This window comes from Pygoscelis adeliae, unplaced genomic scaffold, assembly GCF_000699105.1.
Source record: "Pygoscelis adeliae isolate BGI_AS28 unplaced genomic scaffold, ASM69910v1 Scaffold62, whole genome shotgun sequence".
Taxonomy (NCBI): Eukaryota; Metazoa; Chordata; class Aves; order Sphenisciformes; family Spheniscidae; genus Pygoscelis; species Pygoscelis adeliae.
The window spans coordinates 2,781,860-2,802,910 of record NW_008824401.1 but is presented as its reverse complement, the minus strand read 5'-3'; the positions used below and the strand labels follow the sequence as shown (position 1 = coordinate 2,802,910).

The 21,051-nt window shown below is 35.1% G+C and overlaps 1 protein-coding gene across 1 annotated transcript in view; it reads right to left on the bottom strand.

Annotated features, from left to right (window-relative positions):
* Window positions 1-21,051, bottom strand: part of LOC103913774 (transcription initiation factor TFIID subunit 4-like) — a 148,610-nt gene that overhangs the window by 104,605 nt on the left and 22,954 nt on the right. Inside the window, exons 8-10 of the mRNA XM_009320320.1 lie at window positions 20,122-20,211; window positions 8,171-8,276; window positions 3,715-3,829 (exon numbers count right to left, since the gene is read on the bottom strand). Coding sequence (XP_009318595.1) covers window positions 3,715-3,829; window positions 8,171-8,276; window positions 20,122-20,211 — 311 coding nt within the window. The remainder of the gene's footprint in view (window positions 1-3,714; window positions 3,830-8,170; window positions 8,277-20,121; window positions 20,212-21,051) is intronic.

Sequence of the window (21,051 nt, the reverse complement as noted above, 5' to 3'; positions counted from 1 at the left end):
TCTGAGCACGTCTACAAATTCCATGGATCACAAGATCAGAGATCAACAACAATACATTGGACATAAACGGTGACTTGAAATTACAGTAACAGCCACTACTATATTACATTTTATACTGGCATAAATTCTATTTACACAAACTTCTTATAATGCTTATTCTGACTTCAAAGCTTTCATCTGAAATTTCTCCCTAACACTTCTTTGTCATACAATTCATTCATGGTCTATGTTGGATCTTCTCACTGATAAGCAAAAGGGATGACAGAACATACCACATTTGTGGTCAGCATTTTTATTTTGAAAAATATGGAAAAAATACACCATCACCTTATAGCTTGAAATATTTATTTGGAAAAACAAAGAAACTTAAAGCTTAAGGCTTTACATCATATACCATTTTGAGATGAAAACTTGGAAGATATCCTTTTAACACTTACATTAGGCTTTCTATCTCTCCTTAAAGGACATTCTGCTTTGCACATTATTAGATGTAACATCATGCATTTTGAGGCATTTTGCCAGAACTATATTTTTAAAAATAAAAATGAAGTAACAGGCAATAGATTCTTTTGGCTAGGCAAAAGAGGTCTAAAAACAAATTTTTTATTCCCAGGTAGACTCTACTTTAAAATTATGCCAGTCAGCAGCATAAAATACAAATACTAAGATAAGCTTCAGACGATCTCAGTCACTTCATAGAACTGATTCTGAAAAAAAACCCATCACATTGGCTGTATAAAACCTGATACTGACGGGCTCCAAGAGGTTATCTATAACTTCAAAGTACTGCTTCAGAAAAAGAAAGGTTGCTGTGAAAAGGAAGGAGCATCTGGCTAGCTGGTACACGTTGGCAAACATATCATCATCACTCACATTAAGGGAACGGTTCTGTCCACTTCTTGCCTCATTTTACATGCAATGCCACTGAGCCTTACTCAATACAGTTAGGAAGTGGTAGGATAATACAAAAGTACAAACATGTATCTCCATCCTTGGAGATACGTAGAACTGGACAAGTCCCTGATCTAACCAAACCTGCTCTGAGTCAGAAGTTGGACTAGTTGACCTCCCAAGGTCCCTTCCAACTGAAATTTTTCTGACTCTCTATCAGGGGAACAAATGTTTCCACTACTTCTTTATATTGGCCACAATCTGAACTATAGGTAATAATTACTTTGAGAGTCTGCTACTTTCACCGTCATCAGTGGTAGACTATGTTAGTGGGAGCTCTGAGGTTACCAAACTAGATGATGATGTACACAGCAGTTGTAGCCAAATACGCAGGCCCCTAGCAGACTTCAGTGGGCCTTCTGCTTCATCTCTCCTGACTACAGAACTCTCTAGCTGGACTATTACAGTACAAATGTAAGCCTGGATCTCTACTGTAAAACAAACAAACAAAAAATTACAAAAAATGGAAATCAAATTTCCATCCTTAGGTATTAACATAGTTGAAAAGTCAACTAAATGGAGTTGTTTGTAGTTCTCTCTGAAAACTTAGCAACAATAAATTTTAATACCAAAAAAGGTGACATAAAATTTCATGAATACAACAACTTTACATTGCAGAAGTCTTGGGTTGAAAACTCTGTGTCATAGAACAGCTACTATAATATCCAGTGAACTCATGTAAGCAGTCTTACAGTTCATTAATAAATGCTGACATTAAAGGCTAAGCTGTAATTTGCAAAATTCCTAATTGCTACATCTTTTATGTAATTCCTTCCTGTATTTCCCACAGTCCAGAACAGAAGAAACTGAAAATAACAAAGTTCTCATTTTCATTTCTAGTGACCAACACTTTGCTCACAAGAGTGAAAAGCTCAAGTAAGTTATTTTAAAGAAAGCAGAATATAAAATAATGAAACAAATATGCAATAATAAAACACTAAGGGCAAAATAAATTTATACATAACACAACTATTTTTCAAAATTCTTGCTTTGCTTTAGATGCCAGTTTGCCTTCTGGCTAAAAACACATTCTTCACACACGCTGGGAATGTTGAGGAAAACTAGTCAGCATTCAGAGGATTAATACAGATTTCCAGCTCTGTGCCTTTAGGCTTAATAGTCAGACATCTATTTGTCCTCAGGAGAGGTTAGGAGTTGAAATGCAAATATGCAAACAACTGAATTCTTTGTTAAGGTATCAAGAAAAAGCTTGATCTTTGCTGCTGTTTAATAAATCCTTGCAATTTTATGGACTTATTTAAATGCAGCTTTGTGTCTTACTATTTTGAAGGAGAAAACAATGCAAGGAAACAAACACATTCATTCTGACTAAAATTTGTTCTCTAGAGGAAAAATGACATACACCCTTGACAGCTTATTTACCAAACTCACTAAAGATTTATTGATTTATCAATCAGTGCCTTGAGCATTTGCTTCTCCCCAAGGGAAAATTAACAATTCCAGCTAACCTAATATATTCTATGTATAAACTAAGTGAATGCAAGAATCAATCCTGGCACAGTTTACAACATCCAGATAAAAAAATGCTGTCCCTTTTGGTGTATGTAAAATTGAAAGCTATACTAACGAAGAATAAATGCTCATGTTGCTTAAAAACATAAAAAATACTTATTAAGATAGTACAATTGAACCCAACAGACATTTTAAATCATTTAAATACTCAGTGGGAGGCAAAAGCATTGGAAAATAAAAAATTGAATGATTTTGCTTCTAGATTAATACTAAGTACTACCACTATTAGTTGCAATACTGACATGCCTCAAAGCAGAGATATTTCAGAGCTACGAATTCTCTTTTACTTCACCTGCAAAAGCATAAGCCTGAAAATTAATTAGTGGTTTGCTGATGTCAGAGCAACATAAGAATTCCAGAAGATGAAAATGAAAATCTAGGAATATTTTGTCATTTAACAAAGGAAGAAAATGTTTGAACGCAAATAAAATGTACTGTCATCAGTGGAAAAAAATTAAAATGACGGTAGCGAAAGCAAAATGCAGTAAACATAAGATTAACTTTTCACTACAAAGAGTAAAAATATCCAAAATATATATAAAATAAAAGTTTGAAGTACAAAAGAACTGGTATAGCAGCTCAACGCATCAATGCTACCGTGTTGAACCTTTGCAGCACCTGATTACTACAGGGACCCACAGAATGCCCCAACCTCTGCTACGTAAGTAAGCACGTGAAGAATAGATACAGCAATGTCTTCTCTTCAAAACCAAGAACAACAATCCTACACACACACAAAAAACCCACCCAAACCCCACTACCAAAACCATACAGTATTTTCTCTACGCTGATGAGGAGAGAGCTGCAGCTTAGCTGCAGAAGCCTATCGACAGGAGGCCTTGTCGTCACAATTAGTATCTTCTCAGCAAGATGTGTTCTATATGAACGTTAGAATCCAACATGTAAAACCAACCATGTATTTTTTTTTTAAAAACTTCATATACATAATTCCATTTACCAGAAGTTTTAGTATAATCCACAGAATTGAAGGCTTTACTAAACATTAAAAAGTGCATTTAGAGGAAAATCCTCAAGACATGTCATGACCCCCTCCCTTTTTTAAAAATAGAACTAAGAAAGAAAATTGTCATCCAATCACAGTAAGAAAATGCAGGAATTATTGTAAAACACTGCCCTCTGGTGTTAAGCCAATTCTAAATTCTATTTTATATTTAAGATCCCCCCAACGACCCCCCTGCATTTTTTTTTTATTATTTTTTATTTTTTTACCTGAAAGAACCACCTCCAGGGTCATTCAGCTTGTTTTTCTGATTTGCAGAGACCTGAACACCAAAGCCCCCAGGACTTTTGCTGGCTTGTATTGTTGGTGCCTTCCCTACTGTGCCTGAAAAACACCAAGCAATGTTATTATGAGCTGTCTTAGACAATTTACATCAAAGAACCTTCTGTCCAGGAACTAAATTTAACTGTCTGTAAATTGCAAACAAAGGAAGTTATTATTTTTAAAGATTACACTGCTGAAGAAGAACAATTTTAAATACAAAATTTATATTAACATTACAGTTTGTTCAATGTTTACAGAATACTGAAGATTCCAAAACTGAAAACCGCTGGCCATAACTCATTATAATACACATAATGGCTATAAGTGTGTTTGCAATTGCCAGTAAACCATTTTTCTAGATAATCTGCACAGAATAAAGAAGCAGAATTTGAAATGTTCTTAATACAGATGCTTTAAGTCACAGTCACTCAGGGTATTAACTATGCCTTTTACATTTTTCTTTATAGTCATTGTTCTTTGTTGCAGTGAAAAACATGTATTTTCAGAGTTGAAAACATTACTTTAAATATTTTAAAATGTTTTATATTGTATGTAAAAGAAAAAACACTATTGTAAAATTTTATATAACCCCCCTCATGAAGGTTGTCTTTCACTTTCTTATTTTTAAAATGATGATTTAAAAGTAATTCATCTCTGTATCTAGACTTCACAGGTCTATATGTAGAAGTAAAACTGGGCTTTCTAAATGAGCCAAAGTGTGGTGGACATTCAGCTTCCTGTGACAGTAAATTAAAAAATGGATATTAATTCCTCTCTGACATTTGGAAAAATCTAACCAAAAACAATTACAAATTTAAGTTGCTGATTAGTAAATCAACAGACCTGTATTACTATTATTAAAAACATTGTACCAGTATGCAACTGAAAAAGCATTGACAAATGAAACTTTTGGAGCAAGCACTCCTTTACTGTTTAAACACATGTCTACTTGGGTTATATTTTGTGTTTCCTTTAATACCACCTGTGTTTTGGCATGTGAAAATAATTAATTCATATGTCTACTTGACTTAAAAGATCTCACCTTTTTCTTGTATATCACTCAATTTTATTGAGCATTACATACCTATAGCGTTTGAGACTTTGAGAAGTATGTGAAAGTTATTCCTGCACATCTATGGCTCAATTGCATATAAATGACATGGTATGAACCCTAGTAGAGTTACATTATTTTTCTTTCATGAATTATAAAAACCTGAAACACAACTATCCCAACAAATCCTTTTAAGAATACTTCTTTGCTAAAACCAAAATGTTAGCTTTGAATGAGTCCAGCATTACTTTTTTTATTTTGAAGTCTTCATCAACTTCAACATATGATCTTAAAGCGAAACTAATTTGACAGTGTTCGTTCAGTTCTTCAGTCTGTATAAATAAACTGTTGTGTGGACTCTCAACATCAGCAAATATAAAACAAGATTTAGGACTTCAGGCTCCAAGCCTGGGGAACAAAAATATTTTGTCATCAGAATATTTAAGGTCCATGAGATGTCACAGATAGCATTAGTTCATGGACCAGACAATTCATTTATCTATTTCAGATGAACTAATTTAAAGGTTTTCAACTAAGTGAACTGGAAGGAAAGAAATAATACAGTAACAAAAATTAGTGGATCACTGCTTTCTACAATTAACATCTAGGAGATTAAAAGTGTGTTAACCTTGAAAATTATTGCAATGGCGAAATTAAGGTAACAGTGGCACTCCTCCAGAATTAATATCATATTCCTTTAGAACTAGTATCAATGGTTTGTTTTCTACAGATGATAACTTTTGATTAAAAAAAAAAACAAACAAAAACACAAACCAAAAAGGTACAGCAACAGAGTAGTTAACTTCATAGTCTCAGGAAAACAGTATGTCTACACTGGATATGGAAAAATTAAGTCTCACTTTCTTTCACCCCATGTATATGTAATTCTACTTAAATGGATCTGGCAAAGTAAATGTAAGTTTTGGGATGACATACAAGTTTTCTGATTTAAACCACAACAGTGCATGATTAAGCAGTTAGACACAAAATATGGATAAAACATCAATTTATATTATAAGGCAGGGCATATTTTGAAAAATAATATCACCTGTGGGCCTAGATATTTCATGGGATTGATAATGACATACAGAGTCTTTCACCATTGGGTCCTCGTTTAAAATTTTAAGTAGCATGATCTAGAGAAATAAGCCCAAATTTAGGAGCTTATAGATTCCTAGTTGTATTTCTTTAAATATAATAATAAATTATAATATATATATTTATATATATAAAAAATTATTTTATTCTTTGGCTCAATTCCCCCATCCATAAGATGCAAGTCACCTAATTATTATACTAATAAGTACTTTGATAAAGGAGTGTGAATTTTTCATGCAATAACTATAGTGTTATTTCTCCTGGTGTGGAAGTAATTTTATTAATACAAAAATCCTTAAAGCCTGCCAACTTTATCTATACTACTGTTTAAAAAAAGCATTACAGTCTGTTCACATGGATGCATTAATATGACTGTAAAGATACATTACACTAGGAGATTTACTCCTATCTGAGAAGGAAAATTCACCATTCTGTGGAAGTCAGCTCAGTTCTGGTGTAACTATCATTAAAAAGTCACACTCCACAAAATTATACTACTGTAATTTTCTATATAGACCACATCCTATTCCAGTATCTTAACTCCTTCTACAGGAATACCTAGGCCAGTATAAAATATCATTAAAATACTGGTGTTTACAGGAGAAAGTTTTAACAATATATCAAGATCAAAATAAACGGATATCTGACAGTATGCCATAGCGGCATTTCACACAGGCAGACTTTTCCCTAGACGTGGGCTGCAGGATGAGCAGTTTTACAATGGGATGTTTTCTGAATTTCTATTCTGTTTGCTTTGTCTGTGTAATTAAAACAATATAGTGGCGGGCTTAAACAAGCTTGTAAATAGGGATAAGCTCACCTGGAAGCGGGGCTTTGCATGAATTGGCCTTTATGAGCCATCGTCTTCCTTAAGCCAAACTGCCAGTTAAGTTGCATTTCATTGGCTGATCAATGGCTATCATGAATAAATTCGTATTCCAAATCCACTGTTTGAAAGACAGATGCCAGTATCATGCAAATTCGTGGCACACTGTTGACATTCACAACTTAGAGACTGAACAAGCAAAGAAATGAAATCAGCCTTCACTCTCAGACACATTAGTCAGAAGTGAAAGTTCATGCTATAAGATGCTGAATACCTTCCCTGTTAATAAACTCAGGACATGAGTATCTGTGCTATCAAATATACATCTTTTATGACAAGTACATGCATTTCTTCCTAACTTGGAAGAACGGCCTACAGGATTACAGTGACAGCTTGGCCTCCATGTCCATTCAACCTTTGGATTTTCTGGAGGGAACAGAGCAAGTAGAACATCAGCTGCTATTAACTGTGATCATTGGGGGTTTTTATGATTTCTTTTCCCAAGGAGAACAGAAAAGATCAAGCAATAAAGTCAAATAGGCAGCAATAGCTTTTATGTGCATTTAAAATAGTTTGATTTCTGATTCAATACCTAAAGATGACAAGCTCTGTATTCCATTACAAACCCTCGATCATCTAAATGCCCACATCCAAAAAGATACTCTCGCACATAATCAGGAAAAATAAAAACCGAGCCTAACAGGTCTAGTGGTGGAAAGAAACAAATGGATATTTGTTAGAAAGTAAGAAGGCTTCAAGAACCCTCTTAAAAAGTGGGATGTATCAGCCAGACATTAATCCACCTGTGCACAGAGAGATGACAAAGTTGTGTACAAACTACACCTCTTGCTCCCCTGGCTAATCATGGCATGTCAGGGTGCTGCAGTCAGTCTCTGACCTCACCAAAGAGTAAACGTACTGGCGGGGGGGGGGGGGGGGGGCCGGGGGCAGGCACGTGGGTTGAGAAATTTCTCTAGGACTCCTACCTTGACCTCTGTAGCTGCAGAGAGAGTGACTATCATGTTCCGCTTCAGGATTAAGAGTTAAAAGTAGGATGATTAAATTGAGGCATCCTCTAGGCTTCAGGAAAAAATGAGTAATTTCTCTCTTGGCCCAGAGTTAGAGCTTAGGACAGTAAGAGTCAAGTTCCTGACTTCTTTCAGAACTTTCCACGAAAAACTGCTGAGTAAGGAGCTAAGCACGTGAGAGTTTAGTCCTAAGGTTCTTTCAAAACATTTCACTGTGTTGGTCTGAAATACCTTGAAACTGCATAGTGGAAACATGCATTCCTCAGCCAGTATGAAGTAAAAAATAAATGTCAAGCCTGCCAATGTCAACACTGTAAGTTTTTCCCATGCTACTAGTTTGTAATTACAATGAAATTCACACAAAGGTAACAATCTCACTAAAACATTTAAACCCATACCTTGTGGTCTAATGGTCTGAGTTATTACCACTGGCATCCTAATCTGGGTAGTCTGGCAAGCAGGGTTTCGTTTCACAGTTTGAGCAGATGTTGACTGGATAATCTGCTATTATTAAAAAAAAGTATACTTATATTATACTCTTTATACACAAACACACACAACGTAAATATACTAATACCTGTAATTACTAATATAAGCATGTGGATCTCTAAAAGCACAACCAGCTAGTGACAAAAGTCATATTCATGTAATGCATGCGGTTGTGTGTGTGTGTATATACCTATTTTGCTGTTATGCTTTAAAAAAAAAAAATCAAATAATATTCGACACAAATGTCATGTCACAACCTTCATCAAAAATATATTTCAAAGTAGTAAGGTTAATATTAAAGTTTAGACTTTTGTCTTCAGAAATTTTACTAGGAAGAAAAGCATTTTTGTAGAAGAAAATGCTGCAATAATTTTAGTGGTATCCACCTACAAGCATTAGGCTTTTCACTCTATATCTAAGTTTTTTAAAGAAAATATATACTAAAAGTAAATTCTAAAATATTATGGGTTCCAAAGTCAGATATACACAAGAAAGAAAACAATGTTTTGTGGTGATCATACTATTCATCTTTTAAATGTTAATTGGATATTCTCAAGGTTTCACTTACTACTAAGCCAAGTTCTGAAGTCCTTACCCAAAACTGAAACTGGGTTAAAAACTTAGAATTTGACCCATAAACAAATCAAAATAAAAAAAGAAAGAACCTGCAAGGGTCATGTCTAAGCAACAGCAAAATGTACGTTCATGAAATCAGGGACAAGGCAGGTACAGATGTAATGAAAAGAAGATTCAAAAAGACATGTGGATGCTGCAGAGCTGGAAAAAAAAAATCTGTAAATAAACTTGAAAACAAAACACGGGCAAATAGCTGCGAATAAGATTACAACCACAACTCAGGCATGACAACTTCAGAAGTCATGTGCTCTTCCCAGTCACAACTATGTTACTCCCACTGCATAATGCGTCTGCTGTTTCTGACTTGCACGTCTCAGTTTCACACCCACAAGATGCAGTATTCCCTCCTAGAAGACAATATGCCACGCTACACACCACGACATGAAGCAAACAGGAACCACTGCACCTTTATTCAGCACCAGTCAGCATTATTCTTAGAAAGTGTATCTAAAACCATATTATTTAGCTGAATAATGAATGGCCAAATCTCTGACTTCAAAGTATGCTATGGAGAAAAGGAAAGGAGAAACAGTATTTTCAAATGAGACATAAAAGTAGAGAATGAAGAGGCTAGGGAACAAACAGGAAATTGTTCCATCAGCAGGGCTCCCAAATCAGAAGGAAGAGAGGTGAAAACTACAAACAAGAAAAGAGTAATGAGGGAACAAGACCTGTAATGCAGTCTGTAGAAAAAATAAATAGGGCCATTTTGAAATTACGAAATTGCATTCTGTACATCCTAAAATATTAAAAGTTGAAAAGTCATAATTAACCTGTGGATGCAGAAGTATTAGCAATAGCTACCTTGCGGAAAGAGAAAAGGGAAAAAAAGATTAAGGATTCAGCTTCAGCTACGGACAATGAAGGAAAATGCAGCATTTGTATTAAGCACAGAAACGGAGCAAATGGATGTACATTTACTTGGTCAAGACAGGCAGTAAGTATATAGTGACACTCAGAGGGGAAAGAATAAAGTAGCTACCATGCTTAGAAACAGGAAAGAAATAGAGGTGATAAGTGAACATGAGGGAAGAAGTTGAATTTGACTGCATTTTGATGCACAGGAAACATGTACAAGTGTATTTTAATAAGTAAGGAGTCAGAATAGTCCACAGAAAAAAAAAAGACTACATTGGTATGAAAAAGAAGGAGAATGTTGCCACTTTTACAATAATTTATTGGATGAGTTTTCAAAGAACAGTGAAGACAAGCAGCCATACCTTAACTGGCCAGAAGCCAGGCCAAAAAGGACATGTGTGTGACCTGTGGATAGAATTACTATCTGGTATTACAGTAATCATCTGCGATTAGATTTTTTTCTTTGTGAAGCAAGCAACTTCTACAGTTCAGAATCAAGTTCTGTTTCACCTGATCAATATTTTCATGTAAATGCCCTAAAAAATGAGCCACTAACACCATTAAAGATAGGACAGTATATAACCATTTAAGATGACATAAGTAATGGCAATGTTTTCTTTACTATCAAACACATTCAAAAAACGTCCTTTAACAAGTACTGTACTAGGACTTCAATGTATGTGAAAGTGCTGGAAGTGTAGAAAATGATTGAGAAATATACTTTTCCAAGGGACACAGATCAAAATCATCATCTTAAATTCCATACAGAAAGCAATCTGCAACAAGCACGTACTCTCAAAAAGGAACAACTGCACCTGAACTCAGAGCAACATTTTACACTAACTTAAATTCCAGTGTCTATACAGTTTTAAGACACGTTTCAACACAAATGTAACCTTCAGATCTGGAAGTGACTGAGGAATGAATGTTAGCAATTTGTTTCTGAAACAGAACGTGTAAACTTCTTTGCAGGCAAAAAAGGGACATATTAAAAACTGATGAATCAGAGGTCATTGACCTTGCATTAAAATTTATAAACAATCTAAACCACCCTTCATCAATTGAAATAACTCAAACTGTTCTAATACTCTTGCCTATTTTCCCAACAGCATAAACATTACTATTATGTCTTTAACTTTGCCTGAAAAGTGTAGACAATGAACAAGGTGCTAGCAAGCTAGTCTGGGAGATGATTAACTTAACCAAATTATTTCATATTTCTCACAGCCTAAAAATACACACAATGAGTGTACCCCATCTAATGTTATCTATTCAGATGCTGAATCGATGCTGAATCCCAAATGATCAGTTCGTAAGCACCAATTTACTAACCCAGACTGATACAGAAGATACAGAAGTGGATGTTTTAGTATACTGAGGTTATCAGGGACATTACATTGATGCCTTCAGAAAAGGGGGGTATCTTATTGCTGTCTGCAACCACCTAACGCGAAGATGAAGAGAAGACTCACTCAGACTCTCTCAGAGGTGCAGAGCAGAAGGATGTGACACAATGGGCACAAGTTGGAATATGGGAAATTTCCGTTTAATATAAGGAAAAAAGAAATTTACCAAGAGAGTGGGCAAGCACTGGAACAGCTTGCCCAGAGAGGCTGTGTAATCTCATCTTGAAGATACTCAAAACATGACTGGTCAAGGCCCTGGGCAACGTGCTAACCTGTAAGCAGGAGGTTGGACTAGACACCTGCAGAAGTCCTTTCCAACCTTTTACCACTACACCCATAATCATAATATCAATGATCTTATAAAAGTGCTGAGTCAGAAAAGGTAACAAGACAGAATATAAAAGTCTTCAAAGTTTACAGAAACTGTTCATCATTCCACCTCCACTAAAAAGAAGGGAAGCCATTTTCATTATTTCCACCACTGAAAACAGCAAGCACAACAGCAGAGCAGTAACAACAAAGGCACAGAAAATAAAAAAGATTTAATGTGATTTAGCCATTGCCTGGATTTGGTAATGAGTTTGGAAAATAACAAAATTACTAAACAAAATTGTGATCAAGACAGTGCCGAGACAGCAAGTACTGTCATATACCAGCTTATTCCTCTTCAATCTATCAGTCAAAAGTCGAAGAATCATCTCTTAGGCTGCTGCACTTTGGAGCTCTTCAAGGAACACACTGAAGCAGAAAGTCATGGCATTGCTTCTCCAAGTGTAATATGTGAACAGTTACCTAAATTTTTTTTCTATAAAATAACATTTTTCTGCAAAATAAGACACATTTCTCACAACAGAAAGTATTCTCCCTTTTTTATTTCACCTTCCCTCTTCTCCCCTTAACCATCATCTTTCCACTCCACTAGTCACGCTCACTTTGATTCACCATCTGTCTGCTCCCCCAGACAAGTTCCTTCTCTCACCTCCCGAATGCTTCAGACTACTATTCTGTCCATTTCTAAAGTTCACTTCATTTTCACATCTGTAAAAAGGGATGGTTGTACAAAGGTGCTTCCACAAAACAAGCAGACTTTATGAAGATGAAAAAAGGATATTTAACAGCCACACTACTGATAACCAGAATAACAAAGTGGTGACAGCTGAAATACTCATTTTTCCTAAGGCCCTTCTTCAAAAAGCTTAGATTCAATAACTATATGAGAATAAAGTAATAGTGCTCTCTGGTCCCTATCTCAAGCCAAAAGGTGATGACCATACCATGACAGGTGTGAATCTTCTACTGTATATGTTACTGCAGGACAAAGATTACAGATGTGAACACAGACCAATAATTAACAATACAAATGACCAACAAATACAGACTGAGAAAGAATTCAGCCAAAGCACATAAAATATATAAAAGCAGAAAGACTGATAACTTCTGTTCTCTTTCTCTTACCTAAACAGGAGATACTAAGTAAAAATGAAAGCTACTAGCTACAAACCATTGAAAGGAAAACTCCTTTAGGACAATTAGATTAGAACTCACTGCTAAAGTCTTTGAGGAGAAGGATTTTGCAAGTCTCAAAAATCTAGATGCTCCTTTACCAATGCAGATGCATGGGGTCCCAACAATATGCTTCCCCTTACTTGACAAGGGCTGCAAAATCAGCCTGACTCTATTTACATAAATCACACTTTGCAACAAAAGCATCTGATCCAAAAGCTTAAGCATATCAAATACAGCAATAAAAACAAAAGCATAGGAAACAGAAGCTTCTGCAAAGAATGGAAGATAAATTTGGAAAATATATCCCTTACCAAGCATTTTTTCTCTCAATTAAGTTAAAAAAAGTATTGTGGAAGGAAGAAACAAGCCACTTGTAAATGTACAAAATTCAGAATGGCTATGGTCTGATATGACATTTATCTTCACTCATGAGTAAACGCTTGCTAACTCACTTGTGGCTATGCCACTTGTGATTTATCAGTTTACTCAATCCTGAAGATAAATGTCATATCAAACCTCAGCTATCATGTAATCTGGCAGCATTAACTTACAATGTTCATGCTTTTATGGGCCTAGAATTCATATTTACCATTGTTTACCACATGGTAATAGTAACAGTTACAATTTTTCAACAGTGCCTCAAAATTTGCATAATCAATTATTTTTCCTCCCAAATTAAAAAAAATGGACTTTTTTAAAACTCAGCACGTAATTTTTAATGTTAATATGACAACAATATTGTTCCATTAGGTATATCTTTTCAAAGCAGCAATGAAGAAAAATAAAACCAAAAGCCACTGGATCACTTGTCCCACCTGCTCCCCAATTTATTATACAATTCTTCCTACAGTATTTCACCTGGTCTAATTTTGAATGTTTTCAATGATGGCTTTTTCATCACTGCCTTTGGAAGCCTCATCTACCATCTAATAAACTGTCTTACTGTAAGGATATTTTGCCTTATATTTTGCTTAAATCTTACTTTGCTTAATTATATCCTGTTATTCATATTTATACTCTCTTAGACCGCTCTAAATAATTTATCTATATACTTTGATGTTTAAACCCTTAAAGTATTTGTAAATGTTTTTATGCTCCCCTTTAGTCAATGTTTGACCACGTTACGTGTGTTTAATTCTTTTAAGCTTTTCTTTTAGTCTTTGCTTGCAAGTCTGTCCTTTAATTGCCATCTTTTGTTACTGGTTTCCAAACAGCATTCATTGCCAATATCCTCCTTATATTAAGGTACAGCCCACAAAATTCTGAAGGTAAAGTCCACAATAACAATTCTGAAAACTACTAGCCTGTATTTCAAATAGGCATACAATTTGTCAAGTATAGGCTTTGTTCCTGTTAATGGATCCCAGACGTCTGCTGCTCAACAACCATTTTTATTTAAATGTTATTGTACACCAAATTCCAAGTCAGCGACTACATCTTTAGTAGTTCATTAATAGAAACCCCTCCTTTTATCCAAATAGCCATCTTTTACTCTTCCATTTCTAAGCTGCCTTGCACACAGGACAAAAAAAAAAAAAAAGATTTCCTGTGAGTCACTAAAATGTGCACAAATTACGATCTTTCAACAACAGAAAACTGATGCCAGAAAAAGCTTCAGTAGAGAATGAAAAAGCAAAGCAGGACATCCCCATATAACATAATGCTTATTCTGCTGTTGTGTCTTGTTATTACTCCATCTCACCTTTTGGGAGCCCTGGAAAAGTGTTAGTAAATCTTTTAGCAAATACTATTCTAATGTAACTTAGAAGATGGCGAAATCTCCCCTCTGGACACTGTGCACAATTTACTGCAGCAACAATGGTCCGGATGTACTTCTATACATCTTTCCTAATCCTAGACCTGCACAAATCTTTATATTGCTCTGCGTATAATTAAATTTGTTTTAATTAAGATGGATCACTTTGAATTTCTTACTGTTTATCATTTTTATCATTTAAATTTAATAATTGGCTTCAACCTCCAGGAGTACTTTCTCCTTATGATGCAGTGTCAACACAATATATAAAGTGCTAATCAATCTCCATTACTCATCAACCTACTTACAACTTCAACACATTTAATAAAGAACGTCTCTCTTATTCATAGAAATTTTATCTGCTGTAACACCCAGAACAAGACAGGTAATGTCTGCATATATAAGGCTATATATAGCCTAAGAATAGGCTATATAAAGGCTATATGTAGCCTCCTGCCCCCTAAGAATGACAACTTAGACAAACTTTGAACATTGCACTTAGAACAATTAAAAAAATTGATTGCTGGCTTATCTCATTAGTGTCTCATCAATAAAATATCAGCCTAAGATTATTCCCCTTTTCCCTAGCTAGAAGTAGTTACCAGTACTAAGAGCACTATCAAGCTCTTCAGACCATAGCTTTTTCATAGTTTGGGAACATGATTCCAATACTTTACAAAACAAATGAATAAAATAGTCTCCTCTTTCATCTCCACTAACACTACACATTTTAATGCTGAAGTCTCCTTTGTGCAATCTACATTGCATGCTGAACAGCGTACACAGAATTCCCATGTTGCAAGATACCTCAATATAACTGGAAGAACTACCACCACATCTGACCCCTTTGTAAAAAGAAAAGTCAAAAGAAAGGCACAGCTAAAAGATTCTCCACATTGTAAAAGAAACTAGACTACTGTAAACTGGCTAGTATGAAAGGATCTATATTCCAAAACAGGCTTGCCCTCTGCAGCTGGGCAGTTTGCAAAGCCAGCTGGAACTCTCTCCAGTGAGCTTCAGGCTTGGAAAATCTGGAGCTCAGCCAGTTTACTCCATCAGTGCTGGCCACCCTTAGGCAAGCCAGCTGTAATCTTCCTCTTCCGGACAAGTCCCAGGCAAGATGGCCAGCAGCTCTTTGCTGTGCTCTGATTTCGGGGAGCACTAAAAAGTGTGAAGAGTATGACCACTGTCACAACAAAAAAGTCAATACTTACGAACAATTACTAGTGTGATACGGAGATGCTGCTGGGTTGTCTGCTTGGCACCTGAGTTGATGGTTGTTGTGGTATATATGATTTTTTTTTTTTTTAATGCAGTAACTCTTACTGTCTGATGCTGCTTTTGTTTGTATAGAACCAACGTGAGGGCCATAAAGAAGTGCTTGGTTAATGTAATGTTTGGTTCTATTAACTAATTACTGATAAATTGAAAGCAAATACAGAAAGCCAGTTTTGCAATAAAGCAAATAAATTGTAATTTTTAATGTATTCACTTCTCCCTAAATATTTTCTAGAAAAGGAACAGTATTAAGCATAGTTTTGCTCTGCACAGTTTGCTACCTTTTGAAAATGTAGTGGTCATTTCATGTACCCAGTAAGATGAAAATTCAGTCCTAGACCTATGACCTCCTTACAGACAGAAAAAACAACTTCTTTTGCCCATCAGATCAATCTCCACAATACATTACTTTAGCAGTTTTCAGCTCCCTCATATTGCATAGGTATGTTGAGTAAGATGACAGAGCAACTCTTTACATTGTTAATCGCTACTCAGGTTAACATCACAATTGCTTGCTTTGAGTATGCACTGACCTGAGAGAGACACAGAAGGTGTCTCTCCCACAAATTTGGCTTTAGCCCATTCAGAAAATATTCCACAAGAACTATAATCATAAGAGTTAAGAATTCCTGTGGACTTACTGACACCTTTTGTTTTACATTGGTGTTTCTCAAAAGGTGGGGTGCAACCTGCCTAGTAGGTGCAGGAGTGTTTCAAGTGGGTTGCAAAACATTGGAAAAAGCTATGTTACCTGGCAGTAAGCTAGTCCTAAGATTGTGGCATGAGGTAGGGCTAGACTTACTGGCCATGAACATTTATATTTGTAAGGAACCTGTCAGCTGCTGTCAGAAGTTTGCTTTCCCCGGGACACGGAGTAATTTTTACACCTACTGCCTGTAATTACAACTAGTTCCTGCTCCCCTACCTTGAAGAACCAAAGCTATCGTCAATTCAGTCTTATAAAACATGGATGAATCAAAAAGAAGTCACAAAAAGTCCGAGGAACACTTTTCTAATTAATACAACAGTCCAGAAGGGGTGGGAACAACCCATCTGAGAAAAAGAAAGAATGCAAGTGGCTGAACAGAAAGCAGCTGAGTTCAGGTGCAAACTATCCAAATGTCTCGTGTGTATTAAAAAAGCCAGTCAGAAGTCTTAGCACCTAAGATGTTCTCACACATTAAAACTATGCTCACTAAAGGATGGTAAAATTATATTAATTTCATTTTAAAGTTAGTAATTTAACTGCTAGAAAGTATTTGTAAGGTTCAAAAGACATGGCTCAGATGGCTCGGACATTTTCAGATTGTGCACTGCTACTTTTAAATTAAAGCAAAAGAAATATTCTCTCTCCACACACCGTACAAACTATTTATATGCTTTATAGAGCCTATAGATCACTGTAAGGTTTTACATTATCATGTAAATTTCTGAATCTTGATAATACAAATTTTTACCAACTTTACACACTTTCTGGAACTTGTTAATTTGATTTTGAAACCTAAGTCAAGTACTTTACTCATACATACACAGAAATCACAGACAAAGAAACTCTTACATCTTTGCCTGAAGGATGATAATGCCTGTATAAACTCAAGGCCTTGTAAAAATCCTAAACATATTTTAATTACAACTGTAAACACACACGCAAGATCCTATGTAAGAGCGGGATAAATTCACCACACTCAGTGAGTAACTGGCTGTATAGTTGCCTTATTGACAGTGCCTTTGAAATTAATGAGTCTAAGCACACAATACTCCAATATGCACAACAATGATATATTTCAGTAAATAACAAAGTATGGCACTATTTCTAAACAAAACATGCTGGTACAGTACAGCTATTCTTCTACAAGATTTTATAACTGTGTAGAAGAGTTTAAAATGAGGTAAGAGTCAATTTTAATGCAGACTAATGTAAGCAAAGCAGCATACCTAATGACACATTAAAAATTATACTTTTGCCTTTAAGTCTTGAAAAGCTTTCTGTTCTACATTTGTAATTAACTCAAATTCCACTGTGCTCAGATAACAATCACTGTATGCCAGGCGAAAAGGCCAAGAGCGTACTTTCTTAAATTTAAACTATGTTAATAATGTTATCTAAACTAATGGTTGAACATACATGTGAAATGCCATAAAATGATGTATTACTATATATCACAGAACATGATACAAACAAACAAAAAAGTATTTTCCCAAACAAGCTGCAATAAAAATAACATTGACAACTGCTATTCAGTTTCTTAAGCAATTCTCTTTTATACTACAGTACCTACCAGTTGAGAACTCTGATTTGACTGTACCACCTTAACCTGAGGAGGCTGCACTGTATTTGATACAGAGACTGTGCAAATGTTGTTTGGTTGCCTTATTCCTATTGTCTGCGTTGTGACAACAGAGGAAATGCTTCCAGAGGCAGATTGAGGTATAACTTGTGATAGCTTGGTTTGTTGAAGTGACTGCTGAGACGGCTGTCCTTGCAAAACTGAATGTTGACTATTCAGTAAAGATTGTCTCAGTGCAGGTAGACTTTTCTAAAAACAGAAGAAAGTTTATGAAATATCAAATTTAGCAGGTTGACAAAAAAAAATTTTGAAATTTGCTGTAAACATAATTAAAAGAATGCAGCTTTCTTTCCGATTTTATTATCTGCCTATTCATCAAAAAGAAATAAGAATAAACATATTTTGTAAGAGGGAAAGTTCAGTTTACATTTTTAATAAGCTTTCAATTTAGATTTAGCAACCCTGTAGATTTTGATGTGCCCTAATTCCACAGTAGCAGTAAAATATAACACTCCTTTCCTCAAGACTATCTAGAACTTGTAGCTTAGGTCTTTGGAAGGGCAAAAAATGGAAACAGAAAAGGCAGAACCACAGGAACAACTCTATTCCCATTGCATGCTAAAAGAAGTAAGCTGCACCAATTTACTTCTCCTGACATGCCTCCAGTACCTAGAACAAGACAATTTAACTGTTGATGCCCTACAGCAATAGCTGTTTACTGTATTATTACTGATCTAATGTATTCTGACTGAACTAGAAAAGTGTACTATTGTATGCTTCATGTTCAGACCAGTTCAACCAAAAAATATAGTTCTAAAAGGCTATACTGTACCTTCACGAATAAACTTTTTACTTTCTAAGTGGTAGTAGTGTTCTTTTGAAGTGCTCCCCCGAGGCGGCTGTAGAGTGCAAGTGTTTAGCCCAAGCTACAGTTCTTTCTAAACTTCTAATATTTATTTAAAAACTTAATGCCTGTTGCCAAGAAAGGACTTCAAAGAAGGGAAACAAGTTAAAACTTATCACGATGTTAGAAGTGACTGCAGTGTAAGAGCAGGAAAAAGCACAAATAAGGGTTAATGATAACTTGAAAAAACAGAAGCAGAGGGAGAGAGTTCTGAAGAAAAGTTAAAGGGAGAGAAGAAAGAGAGGAAATCTGCCCTAAACTGAGAAGTTTTGGACTAGAAGAAAAACACTTTTAAAATTATAGTTGTGGTTTTGTTGGGGCATAATTAAACATGGTTTGTATGTTTGTACATAATCTTGCATATGGAAGCTATTGTAGCTAATGTACAAGAACCAATTAAAAGATAAATTTACCCCCACGTATACTAACTTAGGACCCAACAATAAATCCATTTGGTATCACATTAGAACTTCTATTATAGATTAGTTCCAGATTACAAGCAGGATCAGCTAATCAATTATTTCAACAGCATTATCCATTTTAGTTTTTCATAATCACCGTTACACACGCACTGAAAGTTATCAATGTCTCAAATGTAGATTACAAGAACAATATGGGAAGAGCTTATTAAATTACTTGAAGCATTCAATAGAAATAACTTGTAACTCTTCCAAATGTGAATGCTGCACTTTATAAAAAATGAGCTACTACCACAGAAAAGTGAATGCATTATAACAGTAAAGGATCACTACAGAATACACAATGGATGATTTCCAAACTAGGGAGTAACTGCTTTTTTATATAAATCTAATTACTACAATGTTCTAGATCAGGGCTACTCAAGCAGTAAATTCCACATCAGCTCTGGATGACAAATAAATTTTTCTTAAACCTAAACCAAGGCCCCAAACACATAAGGTCTCCCTCCCGTAGGAAATCGCTATTTCTTACCATTCTCTCAACCCGTCAGGGAGCAGGCAGCTACAGAACACAGCCACAGCTCCCAGCCACGAAAAGCAGTAAGCAGCACCTGGCTGGCCTGACAGAGATGGAGCCTGCACGTGACTTCCAGCCAAGAAGATTTCGGCAGAAATTGGCAGCACAAAGTAAAAATTGAGTAGTCCTGCTCCAGACAGGTGAAGCTAATTCCATTTAAAAAGCATATTCTAAAACTTAATGTATTGATATTTGCATTGAAATAAATTTATCTGAACAATATTCTCTTTACCTTAAGGAAAGGTACAAGATATGGCTGAGGAGATGATTTGAGTTCTGATTGAAGGCGGCCTGTAAATTCTTCTGGATCAATCTTTGCATCCTTCAGGGGAAAGAAAAAAAAAGCATCAACTCCTCAAGTTCAGTTGTTTGGTTGGGTTTTTTTTCCAGATAATATATATGTATATATCTCTAGCTAAATAGGCTAACCATATCAAGAAGAACTTTCAAAGCTGAAGTTCCTCAGCTCCTCTGTATCTATAAAATCATTCCGTCAAGAGCTAATTTATATATGTAACATGCCACTCAGAATTCAGGGAGTTCCCTTGGGGATGCACAATTGAAGACACAACGAGATCCCACAAACACTCAAGTCTTTTTTGGGATTCCAATGGTATTTTGGGATTCCTATGCTAACATTTACATAGTGACTTCTTTTTAAAAATATGAATTAAAAAAACAGGTTGTTGAATTAACCTTACAAACTATTACAAAATTTGTCAGCCCTTGTAATAAGAAAATATCTTTACTTAATTCCAAAACCAATTTTGAAAGTTCAGTTTAACTTAGCAGAATGCATATACATATATATAAAACTATATATGTAAAGCATATGCATATATAAAGAGTATACATATAAGTGTATATATATAAAATTTTCACCTATATAAATGTGTGTATGTATATATATGTGTATATACTCACAAAATATACACTTACAAATATATGAAATACATATTCAGTAGTTTATTTAGTAGTTAATACAGGAGAACTCTATAACCCAGATGTATTTTATAATACTTCTAAAGTATTACTAGTTACAATCTCAGGTTGTAATAAAAACATTCATTAGCTTTCCTGGACTGATACAGAACAAGAACAAAAACAAACAAACCAAAACAACTTTCAATAAATACATTTATTATATAAGTGTCTCACCTTG